This window comes from Diadema setosum, chromosome 19 (assembly GCF_964275005.1).
Source record: "Diadema setosum chromosome 19, eeDiaSeto1, whole genome shotgun sequence".
NCBI classification, from domain to species: domain Eukaryota; kingdom Metazoa; phylum Echinodermata; class Echinoidea; order Diadematoida; family Diadematidae; genus Diadema; species Diadema setosum.
Window position 1 is genome coordinate 32028890 of NC_092703.1, and position 25233 is coordinate 32054122.

At 40.0% G+C, this 25233-nt stretch overlaps 1 protein-coding gene across 1 annotated transcript in view; it reads right to left on the reverse strand.

The window, feature by feature from the left end:
* LOC140242429 (activating signal cointegrator 1 complex subunit 3-like) overlaps positions 1–18961 on the reverse strand; it is a 37061-nt gene extending 18100 nt beyond the window's left edge. Inside the window, exons 1-13 of the mRNA XM_072322166.1 lie at positions 18234–18961; positions 16823–16928; positions 15229–15354; positions 14392–14592; positions 13580–13720; positions 12768–12932; positions 10785–11039; positions 9601–9732; positions 6144–6335; positions 3302–3526; positions 2378–2497; positions 1056–1142; positions 254–436 (exon numbers count right to left, since the gene is read on the reverse strand). Of these exons, the coding sequence (XP_072178267.1) occupies positions 254–436; positions 1056–1142; positions 2378–2497; positions 3302–3526; positions 6144–6335; positions 9601–9732; positions 10785–11039; positions 12768–12932; positions 13580–13720; positions 14392–14592; positions 15229–15354; positions 16823–16928; positions 18234–18961 (2661 nt within the window). The remainder of the gene's footprint in view (positions 1–253; positions 437–1055; positions 1143–2377; positions 2498–3301; positions 3527–6143; positions 6336–9600; positions 9733–10784; positions 11040–12767; positions 12933–13579; positions 13721–14391; positions 14593–15228; positions 15355–16822; positions 16929–18233) is intronic.
* Positions 18962–25233: the final 6272 nt, after the last annotated feature.

Consider the following 25233-nt stretch of genomic DNA (forward strand, 5'->3'; position numbering starts at 1 on the left):
CCCCGCAAAACACGCTTTATATGCTTTCGAAATTCGTTATTTAAGATTAACTCCGACTTTGCTGTTTTGTTTTTACGGCTACACCAATACGGGCCTGTAATGCTAATAAGTTTGCTTCCTATTATGTAATCTCATCAAGAGAGCAAATTAATGGAGAAGATATGAAATGGAGAACAAAATTATTCCTCCAATAATAGCCAATGCACCTGCATAAACTTTAATATAAATGGCTGCTATTTATAAGTTTTCTTACCTGTGCTACGTTGTTCATATCGGAGACCAATGAAAAAGCTTTGGGTTTAACGTGCGAGATGTACGCCTGCAAAAGGATGTTGACCTTTGCAGTTCCCGACTCGATTGGCTTGGCGTAACTCACGTATACTTCACAGTATCGTTCATCCAAGGTTTCCAGTTCGTCTTTCTCCTCCTTGCGAACCTGTCTCATAAAGGCAATTCGTAGTTGATGCATATTCGCTCATTAGTTTTTCATGTCCTTGTGGTTGTTTTTCATGCAAAAAAAAAAAAAAATATAACAATCTGCTTGTGGACAAGTATTTCAATTCTAATAGAACAAACCTCTCCAAGACCAAATTTCTAACAAAGGAACAATTATTGACGAAACATTTTTTCAAAAAAAAATTCTTTACCCAATACACAGGAAAAGAACATGTATCTATACAATATAGATATTCAAAGGAAACGAAATGGGAAATATTTGTTTCCTCATTTCTTTTAACGTGAATTTCAGGCGTGATGTGGTCAAGTATTTATATTTTCACCATTACCGTAAAGCAGTTTTACTCTCAATGAAATTATCGTGCTTTGACTTTCTTTGACATCGAAGCAAGACGAGGAAAAAAAAAAGCCGGGTTTTAAAAGACCACCAAAGTCCTACCTTGACTTGTTTAAACTCATGCGCCCCACTTGGGGAATATCTCCTCCTCGTCTCGACAAATGGGGATCTTTTCGTTGAAGTGTTGGATGGTCTGCCACGTGACATACAGGTGGCTCGCGATACGTCCGATCTCAGTGTACTCGAAGGATCTGGAACTCACGTCAGTCTTTACCATCTTAGCCCGCTGGAGCAGGCGCGCAGATGTGGTCACCAGTTTTTTGAGAACGTTCTCGAAGTTTCGATCATCCTGTAAATAACGTAAGGAAGGAAGCAGCTCTAAGTAATATCAAGCGCCTTCAAGCTCCGCGCCGTTTTCAAAGATTAATACACTTGGCGTTTAATTGTTATTCAGTCAGGTATGCTGGAGTTTATTTACTCATCTCATTTTTTTTTCAAATCATTTATCTCGCTTGTAAGAGGAAATCATCCATACAAAACTCAAGCCCCGTTTAAACAGAGCCTTTCAAACTAGAATTGCGCGACAACTGCATGCAGGTAGCGTCCTGGTAGTATTTTTTATTTTAACCCTGTCTGTTAAAACGGTCCCCGCAAAATGTTGCTCGGATGATGTCGCGGTAACTAGGACCCCGTTTACAGTGCGAGGCTCGGCCGAGACCAGCACCTCCAGAGCGTGGCCAAATGCGCGGCCAATTTTGGCCCCGCATTTGGCCTTTTGCGCGTTTACACTGAAATGAAGGCGGGCTCGGCCGCGGCCGAGCCGTGGCCGAGCCTCGCACTGTAAACAGGGTCTCTATGCCAAATTCTATCCTACCCAGCAATGGTAGCGTAACGCAACATTATCCTGACATTACCGCGACATTATCCCGACATCCCTTCAATGAGAACGCAACGGCGGTAACATTCCTTTGATACATTCAACACGCATGCTCAATATTGCAGAGAATGATTGACACGCCGCCAACGCGCCGATCACGTGCAATAGTTTTTCACATAATGATCTCTATGCAGGTGAGATGAGTGATTGTAACAACGCTATGTTTACCAACACGACAGCCTCCCTAGATGTGATGCACAATCTAGAACAACAGGTGGCGCCGGCCGGTGGGCGGGGTATATTGTAGTCGCATCTGTGGACACACCCCCTTTGTGGAAATCTACCCGGAGAAGGGTTTTCGGTCTGTGTCTGTACCCCGCACTCTCTCCTGCTATTTTGCATGGAATTTTGGCGAAACGGTATAGTATTATGAAAGATGTAATAGCGATAACAATAATTACGATTACAATATGGGAAAAACAACAAAAGAGAATGTATTTGCCAAGTGCGAGGTGGCACTACTTCTAAATGACAGTATACACAAAACACTACATCTTGATTAAAGGCGTTATCATTTTAGCACTTAAACAGGCGAACATGGCGTATTTGAAGACGTGAATTCAGTTAAGTTAATGAAGTAAGAATGGCGACTACCTATGCTGCAATCTGCAAATTTTGATGATAAAACTATAACCCATATGGTTTACCATGACGTCAGCTTGTCCAAGACCGTACGCCTTCGGGTTGAGTCTCATTCGAATGTAGAGGTAAGTGTATCTCAGCCAGCGTAGAGCCTCCTCCGTGTTACTGACTGTACCAAGCACAATCTGTAGCACGGGAAACAATAACAAATGTCACAGCTAAAACGAAATCTCGCCACGGCAACGGATGTTAGTTCTTTAATATCTTTTCTTGAATGTTGTTAAGGAGTTACATTTTTAAGCACAACGCTGCTAGTTATAATGCACAAACATAATCGTATAAGACTGCTCTGTATAAAAAATGTGATATTGACATTGCATCTATGCAATATATTAAGGAAGGTCATTTTTTTGGGGGGGGATGGGGGAGAAGGATTGATTACTGGTAAGCAAATGATACAGAGGGAAGTGAAATCAAGAAAAAAACGGCAACTAAAAACACCAAAGCCTTACAGATATTTCTGTCATAGCCGCCATATAGTCTTGATTTTGTGCGCCCATTGTGAATTAGTGGTAACTGTTAATGTTCATTGTGCGCAAGCACTATATTTTGTAACTTCGTCCATCATCAAAGTTGTCCATGGAAAAAGTGTCGCTTCGCGATACAGTCAAATCTGTCTTAGCGACCACCTGTTTAATGCGGGTGGCTGCCGCCTGCCGTATATGGCCACTAAAAACAATTTCCTCCGAGATAAAAAGCATGTTTAAGAACCTGTCTGTAACGGCCATCTGTCTGTAACAGCCACCTGTCTATAACGGCTACTTTTTTCCGTCTCCCTTGGGTGGCCGCTACAGACAGGTTTGATTGCAGCTGAATAGATACATCTATTATAGGGGTTGGCCTTGAGTCTTCATTGTTCTTTAAACTATCCGCATTTGATTTTGAAGGTATTGTATACAATTGGTGATAAATTCACCTCGGGGTCTTACCTCGGCATTGAGATTATCTGCCAGTTTCTCCTTAAACTGGCTCTCGATCGGATTTTGGGTCATGAGGAGCTTGAGGTAATGCAGCAGCTTAGAGTGAGATGTGATGATGTACCCTTCTCCGAAAGTATCAAACTGAGGCCGACCAGCTCTGCCAAAGATCTGAAGCACGTCCAAAATACCGACGTCTTCAAAGCGGGATGTGTCCGGGTTGTAAAACTTCGTGCCCTGAAAGTAAAAACATGATCACAGGGAAAATATCCAGTGACTTTAAATAATCTATGAAATTTTAGTCTAAGTAAATGTTTGACTATTTCATTTGGGAAAGATATATATCATATCATAAAAAGGCAACTGTGATGGGAATAAGGGGAAGACGCACAAAGTCCTGTGGGTCAGCAGATTCGGTAGATAGTTACTCACAAGCTCACTATCTTATTTTTTTTTTATAATTTTGAATGTTATGGAATATTAAAAAATAATGCTGGTAATAATTTTATTGCCAAATTGACTACTCTATCATGGAAAATGAAAATCGAATGTATGTGTTTCTTTGAAAGTGCTTTGAAATGACATTTATTGTCGGAATATACGGAAAGTTCTAAACTCGGGTTCTGAATGCAGTTTTGAGGAGTCTATAAATTACATCTCAAACCCTTCAATTTTTTTTTTTCAAATTTTCAAATTCAAATGAATTTACTAGGAATTTTCTGCATTGAATATATATTACAAATGAAATACAGTCATTTATCTTTGTTTACAAGACAATAGAACATACAGTGAGTACATCCGAATATAAAACTGAGAAATAACACGTGTACAGATTAAAGAAAATAATAGGAGAATACGTCAATTGGGAACCACTCGGGATAAAGTGAATCAAATGATCAGAATGAATTATGGCACATGTATTAGGAGTGTAAATGCAGAAGACTGTCGTCAAATAAGCATATAGCTTGAAAATACGACATCCTTGAAAGAGAAGAAAAAAAATGGGCAAAACATACATCTTATATATTTATCGAAAAGAAAAGAAAAAGCAAGAAAAAAAAGACAGTGACATTCTGGCATTACATTGCAACAACAAAAATTGTATAGACACTATATACAGAGAATGAGGTGAGTGAGGTGAGCGCTGGTGCAAGTGGAAGAGCCCAGCAGGCGCGCGATACTAGGTGCCTTTTTAAGATAGGAAAACTTGATATGTTTATTGAATAGTTTTGATGTAAGGAGACTGGGGGGGGGGGGGGTAGTATCAAAGCATTGAAAATTAATCTATTTGGTTTTGTTGATTTTTTGTTTTGTTTTGTTACAAAGGTCAGATATCATCTAATTTCAGTAACTTGATAAAATGTACTTCTTCATGTTTGCTTTAAAAGAAAAACGAGATGTGCATGCTTTAATTTGTTCGGGAAGAGAATTCAATTTATCCGGTCCATGGTCTCGGATAGATCTATGAGCGACAAGTAGCTTCGGGTTATTTAGATGTATGTCACTGCAATGACGAGTGGGATAGGAGTGTACTCTCCTATTTCAGATGAAAGTATCATGGAAGAACGGTAGTAAATTCTTGATGTATTTGAATACAAAATGGCGGATTGATAAATATGAAAATCATTTACTTTTAATATTTTCAGTCGTTTAAATAGAGGATCGGTATAGGCTAAATAAGGTGAATGTGTACAGATTCGGACGCCTTTTTTTCTGCAAATGAAATATCAAATCAATTTTGGATCTATTACAATTGCCCCATACGATATTACAATAATTGATATATGGCAGAACAAAAGCATTGTACAAGATTAGAAGAACGTTCTTTGTCAATATTGGTTTCAACCTACAAAGTATACCAACCGCTTTCGAAATCAAAGTACAGAGTTATATTATTTTATGAATATGTTCATTCCAAGTCAAAGTTGAATCCAGAATAACACCTAAGAACTTGGTGGATTTCTTTTCACTAACAAGTACACTGTCCATAAAATATCTATTTTGTGATTGGCACGGGATTGAGGACTCTTAAAGTGCATAAAACAGGTTTTATCAACGTTCCATGACATTGCACTTGAAACACAGAGATATCTTGGACAATTCAGTATTCAGAGTATTAATACGAGTATTTATACATTTGTTTGAATAAAATATATTTGTGTCGTCTGCAAATAATATCATATGAAGAAGATGTGATGAATAATAATACAATTTATATATATATATATATATATATATATATATATATATATATATATATAAAAGATAGGTTCGAGGATTGAAACCTGGGGCACGCCACAGTTAATATCGGAATAAGAAGAAGTTTTAGACTGAAACAAAACAAATTGGTTACAATTAAAAAGATAACTTTTAAGCCATAAAAGAACTATAACTCTTATACCTAATTTTGATAAATTGTAAATCAAAATTTGATGATCAATTGTATCAAAAGCTGTGCTTAAAAAAATAATCCAATTATATGTTCTTTGTTAGACAAAGTGTTATCTCATCACGTGATCATATTAAAGCGTACTCAGATGAGTAGCCCTTCCTAAAACCAAATTGATTCGGATCAAGAAGACTGTTAAGAAGATTGTTATCAATAAGAAATTTATATAAACGATCATAAACTAATTTTTCAAGAATTTTAGCTAAAACGGGAGGCAACGAAATGGGGCGATAATTTTTTACTTCGCCAGGATCATCTTTTTTTTTTTTTTTTAAATATAGAAATTCAAATGGATCATGTACAGGCTACTCTCCCTCGTATGCCATTCATTAGCCAGGCTTACATACAATAACGCGTTACCATCCACGAATTATTCATCATGCCGAGCTTTCGAGTTCCGTGTACCTTGATAATGACGGCATGGGCAGGGAGGTTCACACCCCAGGCCAAGGTGGTAGTGCAGCACAGAACTCGGATCAGTCCAGCAGCGAAGTACTTCTCTACGAAGTTCCGACCCGGCCTCGAGATACCGGCGTGATGGACGGCGAACCCCTGGGGCACCAAGTCCGCCAGAATCTTGTCATGGAGCCGCTCCAGCTAGGTGACATTGAATAATAAACACACGATCCGTCATCACCTGCGCTCAGTTGCGCTCATTGCATGCTGTATATGACGTGTTCGCTATTCATCAGTGACCTTTCTTAATAGCGATCACCTGTCGTGTACTGTAACTACATCAATTCCCTCCGAGATAAAAAGCATCTTAAAGAACCTTTCTATAGCGGCCACCTGTCTATAACGGCCACTTTTATTGTATCCCTTCGATGGCCGCTATAGACAGGTTTGACTGTACAGCTGTATATCAAAACTAAACCTATAGGCTTGTGACCTTTTTTTAAAACATACTGACAGCATGCAGCGACATACCAGCACCAATATTAGACACTTTAGAGTGACAAACCGCTTCATATACATGCTGACTTCAAGGAAAGAGTATGGTTAATCAAAGTCACAGGATAGAAAAGTTTCATTCCATCTTAATATAGGACTCGTATGATACCTATAATTTTCATATCCTTTCATGAAAATAAAAATATCGCTCGAGTAATATAAACAGGTCAGAAAAGAATTAAAAAAAGTTGATATCGAAAATTCGTTGTAATTGTACGGTCTTCAATCCTATAGTAAGGAAGATCTTCGTTTTCGGATATCTGTAATTTAACTTTTTGTTTTACACGAATGAGATATACATGAATTGTATATATATATATATATATAAAACATATATATATATATATATATATATTGTATATATATATATATATAAAACATATATATATATATAAACATATATATATACACACTCTGTTGGTCAAAAAGGTGGAATAATTTTGTTTTGAATAAAAGTCAACCGTTTTGTTCGCATTTAAAAGGCTGTCTGTAGACGATCTGGCATGTTATTGATGTAATACGTAATGTCACCCCCATTATTCAGGTGATATTTGAACATGAGGAATGTGTTACTACGTGACGAAGTTACCTTGTGCAGTCTATAAAGCCATGTGCAGTTGAAATATTGCTTTTTTTGCTGATTTTGCACCGCGTAGAGAAGGTTTATTTTTTCCAAGTTCCCAGTACTGTGTGCATTAAAAATCGGTTCAGAATCCCCCTACACTATGCCTGGTCCAATGCTGACGGCAATGCGCGAGAGAGTGATAGTGCTTAGGCATGGGGGCTACAAACAGTCTCGTATAGGAGAAATCCTTTGGATTTCACAGGGTACAGTCTCTAAAATCCTTAAGCGTTATCGTGAGAGAGTAAATGTACTGCCACGGAAATCACCAGGACGTCCTATACTGATAACAAGTAGAGATGATCGCCAACTGTTGAATCTTAGCCGTAAAAGCCGAAAGTTACCCTCAAATCGTCTTCAACACTAAACTTGTGTTAAATGGAGGAGACATCATGGACTCAACGTCTCAAGATCAACAGTCAATCTCAGATTGATACAATATGGCTCCCGAGCACGATGATTTTGTTTGATGTCCACGCCTGGCGGTTCGCCAAGGGGTAGCTCGTCTCCTTTGGGTCAGGCAGCACAGGACGCTTCCACTGGGACATTGGCAACACGTTATCTTCATGGACGAGAGCCAGTTCATCCTTGACCGTAGAGATGGGAGACAGCGAGTTCGTCGGTTAGCTGGGGAAAGCCTTCGGGATGACTGTGTCTACGAGACAACCCAAGATGGAAGAGGCCCAGGGATGGTCTGGGCCGGAATCCATTACGGAGTGGTACCGGCTGGCACCACTAGTGGCGTTTACTTATGTGGTGAACGCCGCTGTCTGCAGGGAGATATTGGAGTTCCACTGTCTTCCATAATTATGAAAGACATGTGTGTGGATTCAATTTCCGACTGCAGAATGATAACGCTAGGCCGTACAGGACAGCTGTAGTTAGAGAATTCCTAGAGGTAGAGGGGGTTGAGCAGTTGCCATGGCCAGATTGTTCGCCAGATATGAACCCCATAGAACATGAATGGGATGCCCTAGGCCGAGCCATCAACGGCAGAGAGGTCATTCCTCAAAATCTGCAGGAGTTGGCAGCTGCGTTGAGGGAAGAGTGGGAAGCCACACCTGTCGACGTCATCGACAACCTGGTGGACAACATGCCACAGCGCCTAGGCGCACTAATTCGTGCTAGGGGCGGATATACCCGGGGTGGACATACCCGAAATGTCCATCCCAATGTAAAATCTTAAGAATGATGACTCAATTTGATGTGAACTTGTCAATGAAATCACAAATCACCTTCCCCGTACTCGCACTATTTTAGCAAAGAAAACAATGTTTACTGGACCCAGATACTGGAATGACCTCCCTCAAGATATTACTTCTTCCTTATCCCTATTCACCTTCAAACGCAAATTAAAACGGTTAATACTTGGTGGAGACACACTACCCGGCTTTTAGCAACTTTTTTTTTTTTCAAAATACTCCCAGTCTTTTGTCTTTGTCCGCAGCTCCAAGTTATTTAACGGTACCGTTATATCACTCTTTTGTAAACACGGCGAAATATGTACAGTCTCGTTTAAGCGATATTCATGTGGTTCAATAGTTCGTTCTTAATATTGATTTTGCACTGGTACAATTTAAGTTGGTCAAGATAAACATGTCCGTTCTCCGTATAATTTCACGCCTACAGTTTGTACAAGCATCATTGCTTTTATGTAGGCCCCACCATTTCTGACATTGACTTGTGATATCCTCAGATAATGACCATTTACATTTGTGTTTTTATATGTTTTTTTCTTTCTTTTCCAAACATAAGATATGGTTGTATATTTTTTGTACTCTTGTTTTACTGTCAATCATTTTGTAATCCCATCACTGAGAAAGTGGAAATATGAAAAATAAACTTGAACTTGAACTGGAACTTGAACTTGAATTAAAATCAAGCGTGTAATGGCAACTACATGTTGGCGCTATTAGTCTTTAATACATCAAGATGTTTATTGTACATTAGTCAAATCACACCAACGCTTACACACACACACACACACACACACACACACACAATATATATATATATATATATATATATATATATATATATATATGTAAGTGGATATCTACTCTCCTTTGAAATTTATGTTTGATGCTGGTGCTAGATTCGTAATCCTAAATAGTTCGGGTTCAGTTCGAATCATGTCTGGAGCAAAAAAAAAAAAAAAAAAAAAAAAACAACTAATGTTTCAGGCTCCCTTTATACCCTTCTGAAAACAGTGTGCAAATGTTGCGTACACTGACGGGGTAACCTACGCTGAAATATAATAATTTTTTGTTATGTAATGTATAAGCCTACCTCTTTTTCAGCATCCTTGAATAATTCGTGCTTTTCTGTGCAAAAGAGCGGTGTAGATTCCCTTGCAAGCCTTCTTAACAGCTCATCCGCGGTTTCACGGGTGCCATTTCTTGAGAACACGAACACCAACACCTGTCGAAAACCAAAACAAACAAAAAAATATAAAAACCTTTGATATCTTTAAACATTCATGTTGAATGTTTCGACTTCGATCTCAGGCAAACCATGAAGAAAATTTTGAGCAAACTTTCTCAAAATGTGCGGTCAGACTGGCAAAAGATCGAGAAGTTTAAGATCGCGAAGTTTGGGCCATTCAATTTGGTACGCGCGCAAGAAAGAGTGCGCCGTCCGATGGTTAGTGATTGTGACGTAACAAAGCACACCTGTACATGACAATGGCCTCGCGCTTGGAAGACACCGCCCGCAAACAGATCGAGAAGTTTCGCGGGAAGTTTCGCGGGAAGTTTCGCGGGAAGTTTGCGGTCCCACTAGCAAAACTTCGAGATCTTAAAGATCGCGATCTTAAACTTTGCGATCTTCTGCCTCTCTGACCGCGCCTAATATGTCATTAACTTTATAGGGAAAACAGCTAGGCACATCCATTTTTGTTTAATTCACTGTAAATCCGACTAAAAATGAATTATTCATACTAGTATTCAACCTTACCTCACCTTCGTCAATAATATCACTCAGTCTATTTCCCTTATTTTGATACTTTTGATATACAGCCTTACTTAACATGACATTTGAAAGTTTGCATAATCACCATGAGGGGTTAATGAGAAATTTCACCAAACACAAGCATAATTTTATTGATTTTTTGAGTGGCCCACATTTCTACCACAAGTTTGTCTTTCACGTGGACCTCTCTTTTCTAGTAACACAATTAGTTTGAATGAATTATAATTATGTTCATCGTTGTTACCTATATTATACCTTTTTCTCCTTGATCTTCGAACAAAAATATGCTATTGGAAATAAAATTGAATTTGAATATCATCGAACGCAAGAATTTGATTGGTGGAAACGAAGGTTTCAGAAGGATTTCAAACCTAGCCTGCCATCCAACACGCGAGGAGTAGGGTAAAATGATTTACTAATGTCAATGACGAATGCTTTAACCCTCCCCCCCCCCCCAACACACACACATACACTCAAAACAGACTAAAACATGGTTGACCAACCTGATGACCATTCTCTAACACCTCCTTCATCTTCTCGAAGCAAACGTCGTTCATCAGATCTTTCTCTTTAATCTTTTTGAAATGCAAGTTCTTAACGCCGATGAAGGACTGCTGGAGCGGGACGGGACGAAATCGGGCATCAAAGAAAAAGAGCCCCTTGTCAATGTTCACGTGGAGGAACTTCGCGACGTCCTTATAGTTTGGCAGGGTAGCCGACAGTCCAACGATGCGGACATTGCTTTCGTAGGCCTCGACCTCGATAGAAATAAATGATGAAATATATGAATACATTAATGTAATAGATAACTATGTTTGTGCATACATTATACATTAATAATTAATCAATTAATCAATAGGCACCAAGAGCATGAAATTACGACGTGCACGCGTTTCTGTCAATATCGTATTCTGTTTAACGATGGAAGTGACGCTAATAGTCATTATAAATAAATAAACAAAATATCATATAATATAAACTTATAGACTTGACGCGTTGATACATCTCGGGGTTTTTTTTCCGAGTGCTTAGATGTTACCAGTACTCTGTAAAGATGTGAAATCTTAATGTGAACTGAAAACAACAGTTAGTAGGCTATTTCTAATCATTTGACGGTGAATCTACGCAGGTTGAAAGATTAGGGGGGGGGGGTCCACCTCGCATCAGTGACCATTCAAGAGCTGAGGCGACAACTTCCGTGATGCACTCCACTCTGGAGGCCGTGTCACACCTTTCCGGGCAAGCTTCGCGGGCTTGTTGCGAGGAGGATTTTTCCAGCACGCAGGAGAATTTTCCGCGGGTGGACAAGAATGTTTGCGAGTTTCGCACTTGTTTCTTACCTACTAGACGTGTGCTTTTTACCTTCTACTTGCGTGCATTCCGTGTGACCTGCGTGAGAGCTTTGAAACCGATCCGTTTTCTGTTACGAGAGACTTACGGGTGCTGAGAAGTACCTGGGTTGGAGTTGCCTGCGAGGAGCTGCTGGTAAGAGTCACCTACTGGTGTTCTGCTCAAGGCATTGTCATACCGTATGTCTGGGAAAGTTTTGCGACTTGACTTGCGGAGAAACAAATTTGCTACCCGGAGCTCTCCGCAGTTGTTCCGCACCTGACAGTAGCTAGCGCGTATCTCGCCTGTAGTTGCCCGGAGGTGCACACGCAAGTCCGATTTAACGGCAGCCAAATGTTGAGCATGATCAAAACTTTTTCCGGGTGAGTCGCGGGGATGCCCGGAGAGTCCACGCAGAACGCCAGTAGGACGCCCTTAGCGGCAGCACCTCGCAGGCAAGTCCCACGCAGGTACTTCGCAGTCCCCGTACGCCAGTACGCAGCAAAGATAATGACATTCTCTGGGACCTCTGCCATTCCTTCAGAGGAATTCCTTCACTGAGCTGTCAGCCCCCACGCGACTGGTACAAAGGTCACACAGTATACCCGGAAGTAGAATTTAAGTAGAACGCGTCCGGGAAGTAAGACACAAGCACTGACTCGCCCAAATCCGCCCTCAGAAATTGTCCGGTACGCTGGAAAATCCCTACACGCTAAAAAGCCAACATAGCTTGCCGAAAAAAGTGTGACAGGGCCTTAACATGGATGCGGGTAAAAAGATTTGCGTGCGCACCTCCGGGCGACTACGGGTGAGATACGTGCTAGGTACTGTCATGTGCGGGTCATCTGCGGGGACCTCCGGGTAGTAAAAATTGTTCTTCCCAAGTCGCACGCAAGGATTGCCCGGAAAGGTGTGAAATGGCCTTTGGGACGTTATAGCGCTCAACGTAGGTATCGGGAAAATGACGACTGTGGATTGTAACGTAAGCTACCTGAATGTATAAGGCCTAATCCCTATCCGTTGTCATTTTTCAAACGAACGTCACTCAGATTATTACCCCAATGCTAACACCAGTCATAGTCTAGGCGTTTATCATATCAAACGGAAGACATATGTCTATATCCCAAATCGTCATCATTAGTATCTACTTAGCATACCTGTCTCAGCGTTCGTGCGACCAAGCATTCGATGACGGCTCCCCTGTCTTCGTGCAGGAGATGAACCTCATCGATGATGAGGAGTTTGACCAGCTGGATGAGGGTGGCGTCGCCCGTGCTCTTCCGAGTGATGACGTCCCATTTCTCGGGAGTGACGACGAGCATCTGTAAAGATTGTAAGTTGACTATGAAATCGTACGCAATGCAACAAACCAGATGGTTTCGGGTGTTATGCGTGTGGTGTGGATAATCCGTAAATGTTGAATGGTCGCGGTAATGTAACGAACGCTAGTAAGGTTCTATATAAGGTTTAAGACCAGCCTGTGACTGCTACAAGACTGTTAGGGCTGTGAGTTAGCTCAGTCGGTAGCTCGTCTACCTCGCGATCCAAAGGACCCGGGTTCGAGTCCCGCGTCCCACTGAGCAATATTGCGTGTAATCACTTACCGTCTACTAGTAAGAGGGAAAACACTCTGTCCCTCGGGTAGGACATAAAATGGAGGTCCCGTGTATGAGAGAGTCACAACTTACGCACGTAAAAGATCTCGCTTAATATAACTATATATATAATTTATTCATCGCAAAGAGTAGAGTGTTTAACCCGGTGAAGTGGGTCCCGCCTCTACATCCAACTGGACCCCATGATGGACAACGATGGAAGACCAGCTATTGCAGCTGAGTAATATTATAGATTATCCAGCCATCTTCTCAGATGGAAATTAAACCAAAGATCCTACACTACTGTAGTGTAGGATCTTAGATTTAACAAACAAACAAACAAGCAAAACTTTTCACCACTCAGCAAGACCCACCTGTGACTGCATGATCTCTTTCTTGGTGAGCTTTGAGTCCCCGGTTAGCTCTTTCACGGAGATGCCCAGTGGCTTGAGGCGGGAACCAAATGTCTCAACCATCTCCGCTGCCAGTGCTTTCATCGGTGCCACGTACACGATCTGAGTGGTAAGGGCAAAATAGGTTCATGAAACCCAGTCATTATGTCGTCACTGGGTTTTATCGAGAAAGTCTTCAAGACGTGACTCCCTCTGAACTTACTAGTTTCAACAGCGGAGAGTGTAACGAACGTATGGTGGAGAAAGTAACAAACGACAAATCACCCTGTTACGTCATAACGAATGTATCGAGAAAGTTTCCAAGACGTGACTCCCTCTGAACTTTAAATACTAGTTTCTATGGTGGAGAATGTAACGAACTGTAATGTTTAAGGCCAAATCTGCAGAGTTGGGCAAATCACCCTGTTACGTCATATCTCATCAACGTATCAAGTCCCCCCCCCCCCCCCAAAAAAAAAAAAAAAAAATAATAATAATAATAATAACATTGTTTTGTTTTGGTGATGTATATTCTACTATATTGATAGTTTGGGTTATTATAAGCTTTTAAGGCGAAAAAATAATCTTTCATGTCAGCTCTTTGTCCATGTGTTCTTGCTCCTGTTAATTGTTTCGTTCAGTTCATTTTTTAGGGTGTAGGCCCATGTGATAGGGGTTAAACGTTAGCTAGAAAGTAGATGGAAAAAATAAAGACAATCAATATTGACCAACAAGCATAAACAAATCTGTGACGACGCTTTATGATTAGCTATGGCTCATGAAAGCCAGCTCACTTTGAATTCATCAATTTTGACGACACCCTGTTGGATGTGCTTCCTGACTTCGTGCAGGACCGCCAGCATGGCGATGTTCGTCTTCCCCGCTCCGGTCGGGGCGCAGATCAGCAGATTCTCGTCGGTGTTGTAGGCCGCGTCGAACACAATCGTCTGAATGAGATTCAGTGTCTGCATACCACGGAAGGCTTTCCGACTGACCTTTAGGTTAGGATGGTAAGTTGAAAGAATGTAATCGGTAGAGATTGCAATATCAATCGCGCGTCTATAACCCCTTGACCCATAGCCATTATCACAGGCGATAATACAAATGTAGGGAATGGAAAAAGAAGCTTTGTGGAAATCAATTTACAGATGAAGGTAAATCTTCAACACATCTCTTATTAATATATCTGTTTCGTGAAAACACCTAAAACACCAAACTTCCATAACTATCTTAGCTTTCACGTACAACGTAAAGTTTGGTGTGATATTGTACTTTTCGTAAAGGGAAAACAAAAAAGTATGCAAAGTATATTTCAAGTAGGGATTCATAAAGAATACAAATAGAGTTCAAAGAGACCGGTGTCACGTAATTCAGGTCTGAGCAAAAGGAGGTTGTCTATAATCGAAAGATTTTGTGGCTGTTTTTGTGTGCTGATTCCTGAAAGAATAGTAAGTACCGCCGAGTACATAAGTAAGCATTTCACTTCATTTCTGAAAGACAGAAACCTTCACTGGGCGACATATTCAAGGGACAGAATTAGTTTTAGAATGCTTTGTAATCGAAATAATAACTTAGTCAATTGTTTGATAATTAAGCTCAGTTTACCACCTCGTTATCCTATAGTATTTTACCTCATCCAACTCCGCAATGGGCATCAACTCCTGTTCTGCCGCAGTGGTAGTATAGTTCGGTGGTGGAATAACGACCTCCTCGTAGGTAGGCTCCTTTCGGTGCCTGCAGTCTGATGGCAGTTTAATCTACACAATGCAAAAGTTAAAACGACCTTTAATAAAACAAGCTAAGGGCGGCCTCTCTTTAACAAAGAGAGAGACAGAAAGAGAAAAAAAAATCATTCTCGATTTATCTCTGTATTGTTATTGGAAACAGAGTTAGCCAAGATTACATATTGGGTTAAAAAAAAAAAAAACAATAACTCGACGTGGCGATTCAAAGTTTAAATGAATAAGTATAGAGTACAAGATGAATTCGTCCCCTCGTGATGAAGTTACCTTAATTAATCACTGGAATTTGATTATCACCAATGTCGTCATCATTATCATTCATCTTACCATGGCCATGGTGCCATTCAGTGACAGGCAATGGAAATGTTAACATCGATGCAGTAAAAGGAGCAGTACGTGTTTTCGGAACATCAGCTTATCTAGAACTTGTTAAAGAAGGTCTGGATATGTCGCGATCAGTCCCTCATCGCTTCAAAATGGGGCAATGCACGGAGAAATACAAGGAGGGGCTGTCGTGAGTCATTTGATAGTTTTGGTCCATGTCAATGTTGATACCAGTAACGATAACTTCTTTAAAGTCAAACTTCTTTCATCCATGCAATAAACGTACCGCACGATCCGAAAGTGTGATTGACATTCTACCGGCAAGAGCATAGCACTTACAGGAGAGGTATTAGAAGTATTTCAGTTGTTAGATTTATACATGGATCTATATTGTATTAATGTACAGCAGAAATGGACGCGTTAGTCATCAATAGCAGCAAGAGCAGTAGCAATAGTTATGTAATAGACCCAAATCTAGATCATCGCATCCAATATTCTTAAAGGGAAAATCCAGTCCAAATATAAGTTAGTCTGATAAGAAAGAGAAGGATCTTACGAGTTCAATGTCAAAATTTTGATCGAAATCATGTGAAAAATAAGGAAGTTAATATGACATTTTGAAGTTTCGCTAATTTTTCAGGAAACGATTCTTGAACGGTCAATATGAATATATGCAAATGGCAAAGTGAGCATGTCACCCTCTCACAACTTGCCATAAAGTTTGTACATAAAACTTTGAAATTGCCAGTTTTTCATTTAAATGTAATTATGCCCGAGGCTTAAATACTGGTATATCTAACTGATCACTATTCTGAAGGTATTCAACTAGGAATAATAACATCATGTTTCAGATTTCAATGACAGAAAGATTGAATTTTCGTCATTTTTTTTATATGCAATTAATAGAAAATTGTGAGGTTATGACATGGTTAGCTCACTCATTTGCATATTCATATCCACTGTACAAGATCTGTTTTGCAGATTTTAGCAAAACTTCAAAATATGTCATAACTGCCCTAATTTCCATCCGATTTTAGCCATTTTTTTTTACCGTTGAACTCGTAATCTAATCTTTTTTTTTTTATCAGGCTAACTTATATTTGGACTGGATTTCACCTTTAATGAAAATGTGGAATGCCATGACATTTCTGTTACTTACTATTTCACCTCCCACGAAGAGCTCCGAGAATGTTCCATCCACCATGCTATCATATATATGGCTGTGAGTTTTCCTGTCTCTTCTACTTTTGGACGCATCTCCGCTCCTAAAGCAGAAAAAAAAAACCAAAAAAACAGAAGGGATGCAATGAAATTACATTGAAGCCTACACCGTCATGGCAGACATAGACGGACGGCAGAACATGGTAAGCCCGAAATCCCGAAGAGCAAGTCAAGCTAAAACATTATCTTTTTAATCCTTCCATAAGCCATTATGATTATGCTGTACACGATGAAGGACAATAGTACAGATTAGCTCATCATTATCCAAGTTTGAGGAAAGTCGGACAATAACTTTTGGACGGATTGTCCAGTTTTCCTTGCACTTCACTCACGTGTTCTCCCAAATTTCTACTTTCATTAAATCCACATGTATATATTTGAGATATATTCTCCTTTATGATCCAGTTTGCGTTCGCAAATTTTGACCGTAAAGTTTGCGCAGTATATACCTGATATACCATGATGCTTATGACACACACTTCTGCGCTTTATCAGTTCACAAGGAATCTTAATTACAACTAGCGTTTCAATCATATCAAGAACAAAATCCTTCGAAACAAAATAGTTTTGATCGTGTCATCAAGAAATCAAGATGAGTATTCACTATAAAGAAAAATGAAACGACAAAAAGAAAACTTATCCCTGAAATGTATATAGATACGCTTTGGATTCATGCAGTTAGTAAGATGCCAACACGTAATTAAATCTGTTAGACTGAACCTGTATTCTCTTCGTGTTTTCACAAGTAAATTCATGCGAACAGATTTAATTAATAATTGCGGGATTCTTCTGCAGACATTTATGAATGGATTTATGAAATAATGATGACATGGTCTTCTGTATCCAGGGTAAAATAGCCTCTTCAGTCTAGATACTGTTCTATCAGAGGGCTCTGTCATTGTTACCCAAGCGTTGTCAGGTACCCATTTATACACGTGGGTTGAGAGGGACGTGATGGGTAACAGCATTAAAAAGGACGCAAACACTGTACTACTGGCCGATTCGAACTCAGGGTTCTCCGATTTGGGAGTCAGGAGTCTTATCCACTATGCCACATTGCCTCCATAATTTCATTCTAGGTTATATTGCTTGGGTACAAGTTGATTTTGCATCGATTTTTTTTTCATACTCAATATGTGGCTCTGCAATGAAAGCAGTGAGGTGAGTGGCATCTCACATAATTGCGCCTGATTTAAAACGATTTAGAACTCGAGAAAAACAGCACCTTAGAAATGCTATACTATCCTCGCCTGTATGGTAAGAATTTAAAACCGAGCGAACCACCGCAAAGACAATTCTATGGGTGACATGATACAAGAAGGACGTTCAGTGACGTAGCATATCGTTACCTTTTGTCAGAAAAATACCGCAGATCGAATTCCACTTCTTCTTCGTCATCGCCACCCATGCGCTCTTCGACATTGGGGCTTTCCTCAAAGACATCATCATCATCACCATAGCCATCAGCAGCAGCAGCACTTTCCTGGCCATCGCCAGCACGTCTGTAAGTTGATTTGGTGTCGGAAAGGACATCTTCATCGACGTCACTGGAGAAACTTGCGCAGTCGTCGTCACTAACAATAACATCCTCAACGTCGCTGAAGGAAATGTGCCCAGTGGGGTAGCGGGACGCGCCATACAGTCGGGTGTCGATTTCCGCATCCAGTGCAAAACTGGACAAGTTGGCAGAAATTCTCTCGAACAAATAGTGCTCAGCATGACTACCTGAATATGCTGCAGATTTCGTTTGGTTCCCATACGAAAATAATGTCTCGGTTTTGTGCGCGCTTCGTGTGTTAGCATTGGTTTGTGCCCTCTCAGACTTGAGTGCGATTTTCGATCCTAAAGCAGAATGGGAGGAGGAACAGTTTGGCTCGGCCGGAGCGTGTCGTAAAGGACTGACCGGAGTTGCAGATTTCGTTTGGCTCCCACTCGGAACCCTGGAAGTTCGACTCAAGTCATGTACAGTTCTACTTGCGTTAACGAGCTCAGCAATCGACACGGTTTCGCGTCCGCTGCTTCTTGTATTACGACTGGTTTGTGTCGTCACCTCAGGCTTCGTGCTTTGACCTCCCATGTTCAGAGGCGTTGATAGGTCCTGTCTGCAAAAGAGACAGATAGTCACAATCAAAACAACAGTTCACGATGTCACGGCAGAACGATACCCAAGTACATGTATGAAGAGAGTTCCGCAAAGTGTCGATCGTACCTATTTCAGAAAGCTGGAAATAATGTTACTCTCGATATGATCACGACTGGTAGTAAAAGATCAAGGGAATGTGCATTTTTCATAAAAATAAAGACATTTTGCGGAATTCTTTTCCACTCTCAAGCTCAGACCATGGAGGTATAAGGCTGGTATTAGGGAGACATTATTATATATCAATTAAACATTCAGTGGAACTTTATGACGTGCAAATGAAATAGCGTGTTTTTATTTTCGCGCTGCTGTTGACGCGAATTGCGTGAAAATTTCCACATTTACAGTTTGCGGCAATAAAAATCTTCAGTTAAGTATTTAGATAACATTTTTATCCTTAATTTATGTTGGTAACAAGTCCAGGGAATGTATATTTTTCCATAAAAATGAAATTTTGTGGAATTCTCTCAATTTTTCTATTGTATCTTTTCCATAACATGTGTCAATTCTCATCCAGCGATGGCGCACCGATTCTATTAAAATTCATAACTTTTGAAGGGATTGTGTGATTTTCCTCAAACTTTCACCAATGCGCTCAACTAAAAATTGCAGCATTCACTCGATCCATGTGTGCATTTGGGTGTATTTTCTATTTAATAAAAGAGGACACGTGTAAATGCAGTACGGCGTGCTTGGTAAAATGGTGCTATCACGCATGCCCTCTGACATGCACACATCATGCTCTCGACTGTAGCCTGATGCAGCAGAGATCTGAGAACTACACTCTTATTTGTGCTTTGAATCGTAGTTGTTAAACGCACGATCAAAGTCAAGACGATTTCCATAATCTAACATCATGTAGAACATAAATCGACAACGCCATGTATGGATTTGCAGGATTTATTGTGGTCTTTCAGAAGTGTATAATAGCGATGCTTTTCCATTACACTTACAGTACAGCACTTACAATACAGTTCACCTGTGTAGAATTTAGGCATGCTCTCTTTTGTTCTGCTTCCTCGAGACCCACTCGATCACGCATTCTATGGCAAAGCTACCATGTCATCATCCTTGCTCACTGGGATTTTTTTTTTAGATTTTGAAAACATTCTTATTCCTCATCCCAATGCAATCACTATATAAATTCTGAAACTCTGTTCAACTCCGAGTACATACAGTTGTTCAGATGTAAAAGTCTCCTTTAACTCTACTCTTCGTAGATGAGATAGCTTGTTAGAGCATGGTAGAGAGGGAGAGAGAGAAAGAGGGAGAGGAAGAGAGCGAGGTCGCAAAAATACAAAAGCAAAATCCCAATGTGCCAACCCTTCACTTTAAGGCGGTGTTACACCTTACCGGGCAAGCCTAGCGTGCGACTTGCGAGGAACATTTTTTTACTACCCGGAGGTCCCCGCAGATGACCCGCACATGACAGTACCTAGCACGTATCTCACCCGTAGTCCCCCGGAGGTGCGCATGCAAATCTTTTTACCCGCAACCCTGTTTAGGCCCTGTCACACCTATCCGGGCAAGCTACGTGGGCTTCGCAGAGGTACACGCAGAACACCAGTAGGAGACCCTTGCCGGCAGCACCTCGCAGGCAACTCCAACGCAGGTACTTCTCAGTACCTGTAAGTCGCTCTAACAGAAAATGAATCTGTTTCACAGCTCTCACGCAAGTCACACGGAATACACGCAAGTAGAAGGTAAGTAGGAAGCGTCTAGCAGACAAGAAACAAATGCGAAACTCGCAAACATTCTTGTCCGTCCGGGAAAATTCTCCTGCGTGCTGGAAAATCCCTCCTCGCGACAAGCCCGCGTAAGGTGTGACACGGCCTTTACAAACGATTAAAGAGAGGTGCGAGGGAAAAAAATCGAAACTCTTGATCAGACCTTTCACTGCCTATAATATATATTTTTATCGCTCTCCCTCTCTTAAAGGTACTGTTTACCATTGGGAGCAGTGTTTTCAAAAAATGTTCGATTCATCAATTTTGATGCTTAGGTCAGTTGTATCACAAAACATCCTACCATGTAAAAATTTTTGCAGTAAAGACTAAAATACAAGGAGATAATTATTATCATTTTTTTCTCAATAAACAACTGTAGACGGTTTATTCTAGAAACAACTTTATGATATCTCTTGCTCAGATTTTTAATAACACTTAACATTGAATATACTGATTAACATCTTTATATTGGTTGTTTTTACCCCTAACTCATATTTAAGAACTATTTTGAAGCAGTAAAGCCGGATTTTGTTTCATCTGCAAATGGTAACTAATGTACTGTAAATAGTACTTTATCAAAAACAGCACAGTCAGGTCAGGGTACAACCCAAGTCCCCTGTCATTGTGTATAACTACAATTAATTATAAGCCTTTCCACATCCCTTCCGTTTATTTGATATTATCCAAAGTGTTTGCCTCACAAATCTTGATTAAATTGTAAAGTTGTCTCATTGGTCCCGTGAAGTATCTCACATGATGGAAAAAAATAAATACCCAAATCAAAACAAGACGGATAAGCATATTGGTGGTAATAATTTCTGCGCCCGTCATTGTTTATGTCATTACACATGCAATTAAAATCTAACATAGTGGCCAAAATGGCTGCGACCACAAACATCAGCCGGTCAATAATTGAATAAGTAAACCTGGAAAGACAATTCATAGGTTTGTAACCTTAAGTTTGCTATAAGCAAACCAGTATTTTAGTTTACAGAATAGCATTGTCATAGTGATCAGCTTCTCTACCATATGACTACCGTCATATTTGATATATTCTAACAACGTAAAAATACTTACACCATACTGGAAACTTTGATTTAAGGAAAATTACAGATTCGAAGTACACGATTGTAGCCTTGAGCTTGAAATGAATAGGAACCAGTATTTCATTTTGCAGCATAGCATTGTCACAGTGATCAACTTCTGTACGAAATCACGACAGTTATTTCAACTATATCATAATACTGCAGAATATTGCAGAAACTTTGATTCAAGGAAAAATACAGTAGTTTCTACATCATAGCATTGTAGAAACATGAAAGAAACATTGATGGAGCTTGAAAAAAAATAATGAGTGGCATGCGGGCTGCAAGTAAGAGCAGACTTTTGTGAAACATATGGGCCCAAACATGGGGGATCAATGGACTTTTCTCAAAATTAGAGCTTAAATCAACAATTTCATCAAAATTGTACTTGACAATAGGCAGAAAAGTCTAATACATTGGTCGGGAGATTCAAACATATTCATATCGATCTCACTGTGAAAATAATGGACGAGTATAATGCGATATTTAAAAAAATGCATTAGCTTAACCAGGTATACCCACATGGGCGACAGCTTACGAGGAAGTATATTAAAATAAATACATTACAATAACACAACAAATGCATTAACTTCCAGTAGCTACAGGGGAATCCCACATTTACGACCTATAGGTCATGGCCAGTCGTCGCAATGCTGAGCATGTTGCGACTCGTGACTAATCGACATGTCCATAGGCCGCGTTTAATTTCTCTCGCGATATTTTTTTTTTCCCGGAATTCAAACTCAACGTTCTGGTACACTTTGGGTGCAAAAAGGCGATCTTGTAAAGGGATTTTATCGTTTTAGTTTTCATCATTTTCAGTAGATTTCATGTAGATATCAATTTATTGTGTTTATGTTATATTTCGATGTCTGTAGAATATGTATATTTTTTCATCGTGCTATGCTTTGCACACTAACTCTCAGCGTGCTAACTCTTTGTTGAAAATGAAAATAATGAAATGAAAAAAAAAATGAATATTTCGGGAATTTTTAATCAAAAAGTGGAAAAAATAGAATATATTCATGGAAAATGTTAATAGGTAGGCCTAAATCGTATGGTTATCTGTCACATGTTGTTGTTGTTCCGCGTAAACAGCGCGCTTTAGATCTGCGACGCGAATGCTAAGATGACGCAGCTTCCCGGGTTGAACAATAATCTATAAAATGGAAGCATCTGTCCGTGCAGAACACATTTTTTTGTTTGTTTTTTGTTTTTTGCCGTCGTCTTGTAGCGTTTGCGTCGCAGATCTAAAGCTCGCAAAAAGGTAGCGTAATTACGTCGGAGCGATGCTCAGCCGAGAATATGCATATATGCTTTAGGATTACGGTTAGAGTTTACTCAGTTTAGGATTATAGGTTAGGGTTACAGTTAGGGTAACGTTGATCTCGGCGTCCGAGGGTATGAGTAAACTCGATCTAACCCTAATCCTATAAACATACCTATACACTTGTATTCATATCCTCGGCATGCATCACTTCAACATCATGCTATAAACCTATAAACACCACTCGCAAATATGTACAAGGTCTATATAGGTGGATCCCGCTCATTGGCAATGACTATGACAAAACTAACTGCAGTGAATGGAGTGATGACATGTATCTCACAATAGGACAACGAGAAATGTAAATCTTAAAAAAAAAAAAAAGACGTCAGCTACAACTGATTTTCTCATATTTACTAATCAAATTATTTGAAAGTCTAGCATCCAAGTTTTCAGCTGACTTCCGTAGATGTTCCTCCTCCTTCCCAGTTACTTGCCGGAAGACAGAGGGACAATATTGACTATCACGACACGATTATATTGTAAACAATGAATGTCGTTGCAACGAACAGAGAATTAAGAATGCTGAAGACGAGAATCCAGTACTGAATAAACACAACTTACCTAATTGGGAACTGGGTAGAATACACATGTTTCAGATACGTACAAACTGGCGGAGACCCTTTCCCCGTTCTCTCTGAGTCAGTGCTCCAACTTACAGAAGAGAAAATAGCAGTGTGACATCAGTCAAGGTATCATTCAGTATTCAGCAAGAAAACAAAAATTTAATGTATTGACTTCTCGGTTATCTGACTGCGGCGGACTACTGATCGTCAGGACAGCGCAAGTACGTAGATGTACTTCAAGACACTGATACAACTCTTTGGGCGTATGCTTCATTGTGATAGCGACATCCACTCATGATTTATGATTGTCTTGATTTTTATGATTAAATGAGTATAACTGAACATCACTGAAACTACGACCATGTCTCTTTTACTATTTTCAATGTCATTGATTTCTCTTGAAATTGCAATGGGTCTGAAAGCTCAAACTATCAGAACAAGTGCGCTGACTGCCTATCGCTACTGGGGAATCCCACACAAATAGCCTCATTGCCAGCCGCTCGCTGTACACAGCTGAGCAGTCACGTGACTTGTGACTGACACGTGTACTAGTAGGCCCTATTATATCTGCACGCGTTTTATTTTTCTCGCTATATTCTTTTTTTTTTCTGTATTTTGGTTGAGGTGCATATAAAATGAGCTTGAAAGCCAGAAAAACCAAAACAGAAATAGTTGTCTACGAGCAGTAGACGGGCCTGCATGGGCCCGGAAACCCGGCCCGAGCCGCCCTCCTCTATACAACCTCATACACATGCCATATACCATATATGTCCCAAAAAAGTATTACAACGTGACCATCCGCAATGATAACTTTAAAAATATAATGAATCAATCCAAATACAATTTCAGTGTATGAAACTTTGTCTCATTACCCACATCTTACAGGAAACTTCATTAGATTTGATTCAATGGTCAAAGAGAAATGATTTTTTTTTTTCCAATTCTGGAAATTGCAATGGGTCTGAAAGCTCAAACTATCAGAACAAGTGCGCTGACTGCCTATCGCTACCATGTACCACAGAACTCTTCAGTTCTGTGATCGCTACTGGGGAATCCCACAAATAGCCTCATTGCCAGTCGCTCGCAGTACACAGCTGAGCAGTGACTTGTGACTGACACGTGTACTAGTAGGCCCTATATAGGGTTGGACCTACTACTAATCGACCGCCTAATGTTTATTTGCTTGATAAGAATATTTAACACTGAAATTCACGTAAAAAACTTGACCTACGTGATTGAGAAAATCCAGCTCTATCAAATGCCGTTGTTCCCTTTTCGATTCGAAGTTTCAGTGCAAAAATATCGCCGACGAACTTGCGTGGCCTCGTTTCAGCTCCCCGCGGTAAATCGCGTTTTTAGGATCGACCGCTGATTTTGCATTGACAATGCACGTAAACCGAGTTGTATTGAACACCGTGTTGTACGAAGCTTTTTAGAAGCCTTTTAGAAACTTCCATAGACATTACATTGTGCTGTCATTACGATTCGGTGAAAATATTCATTC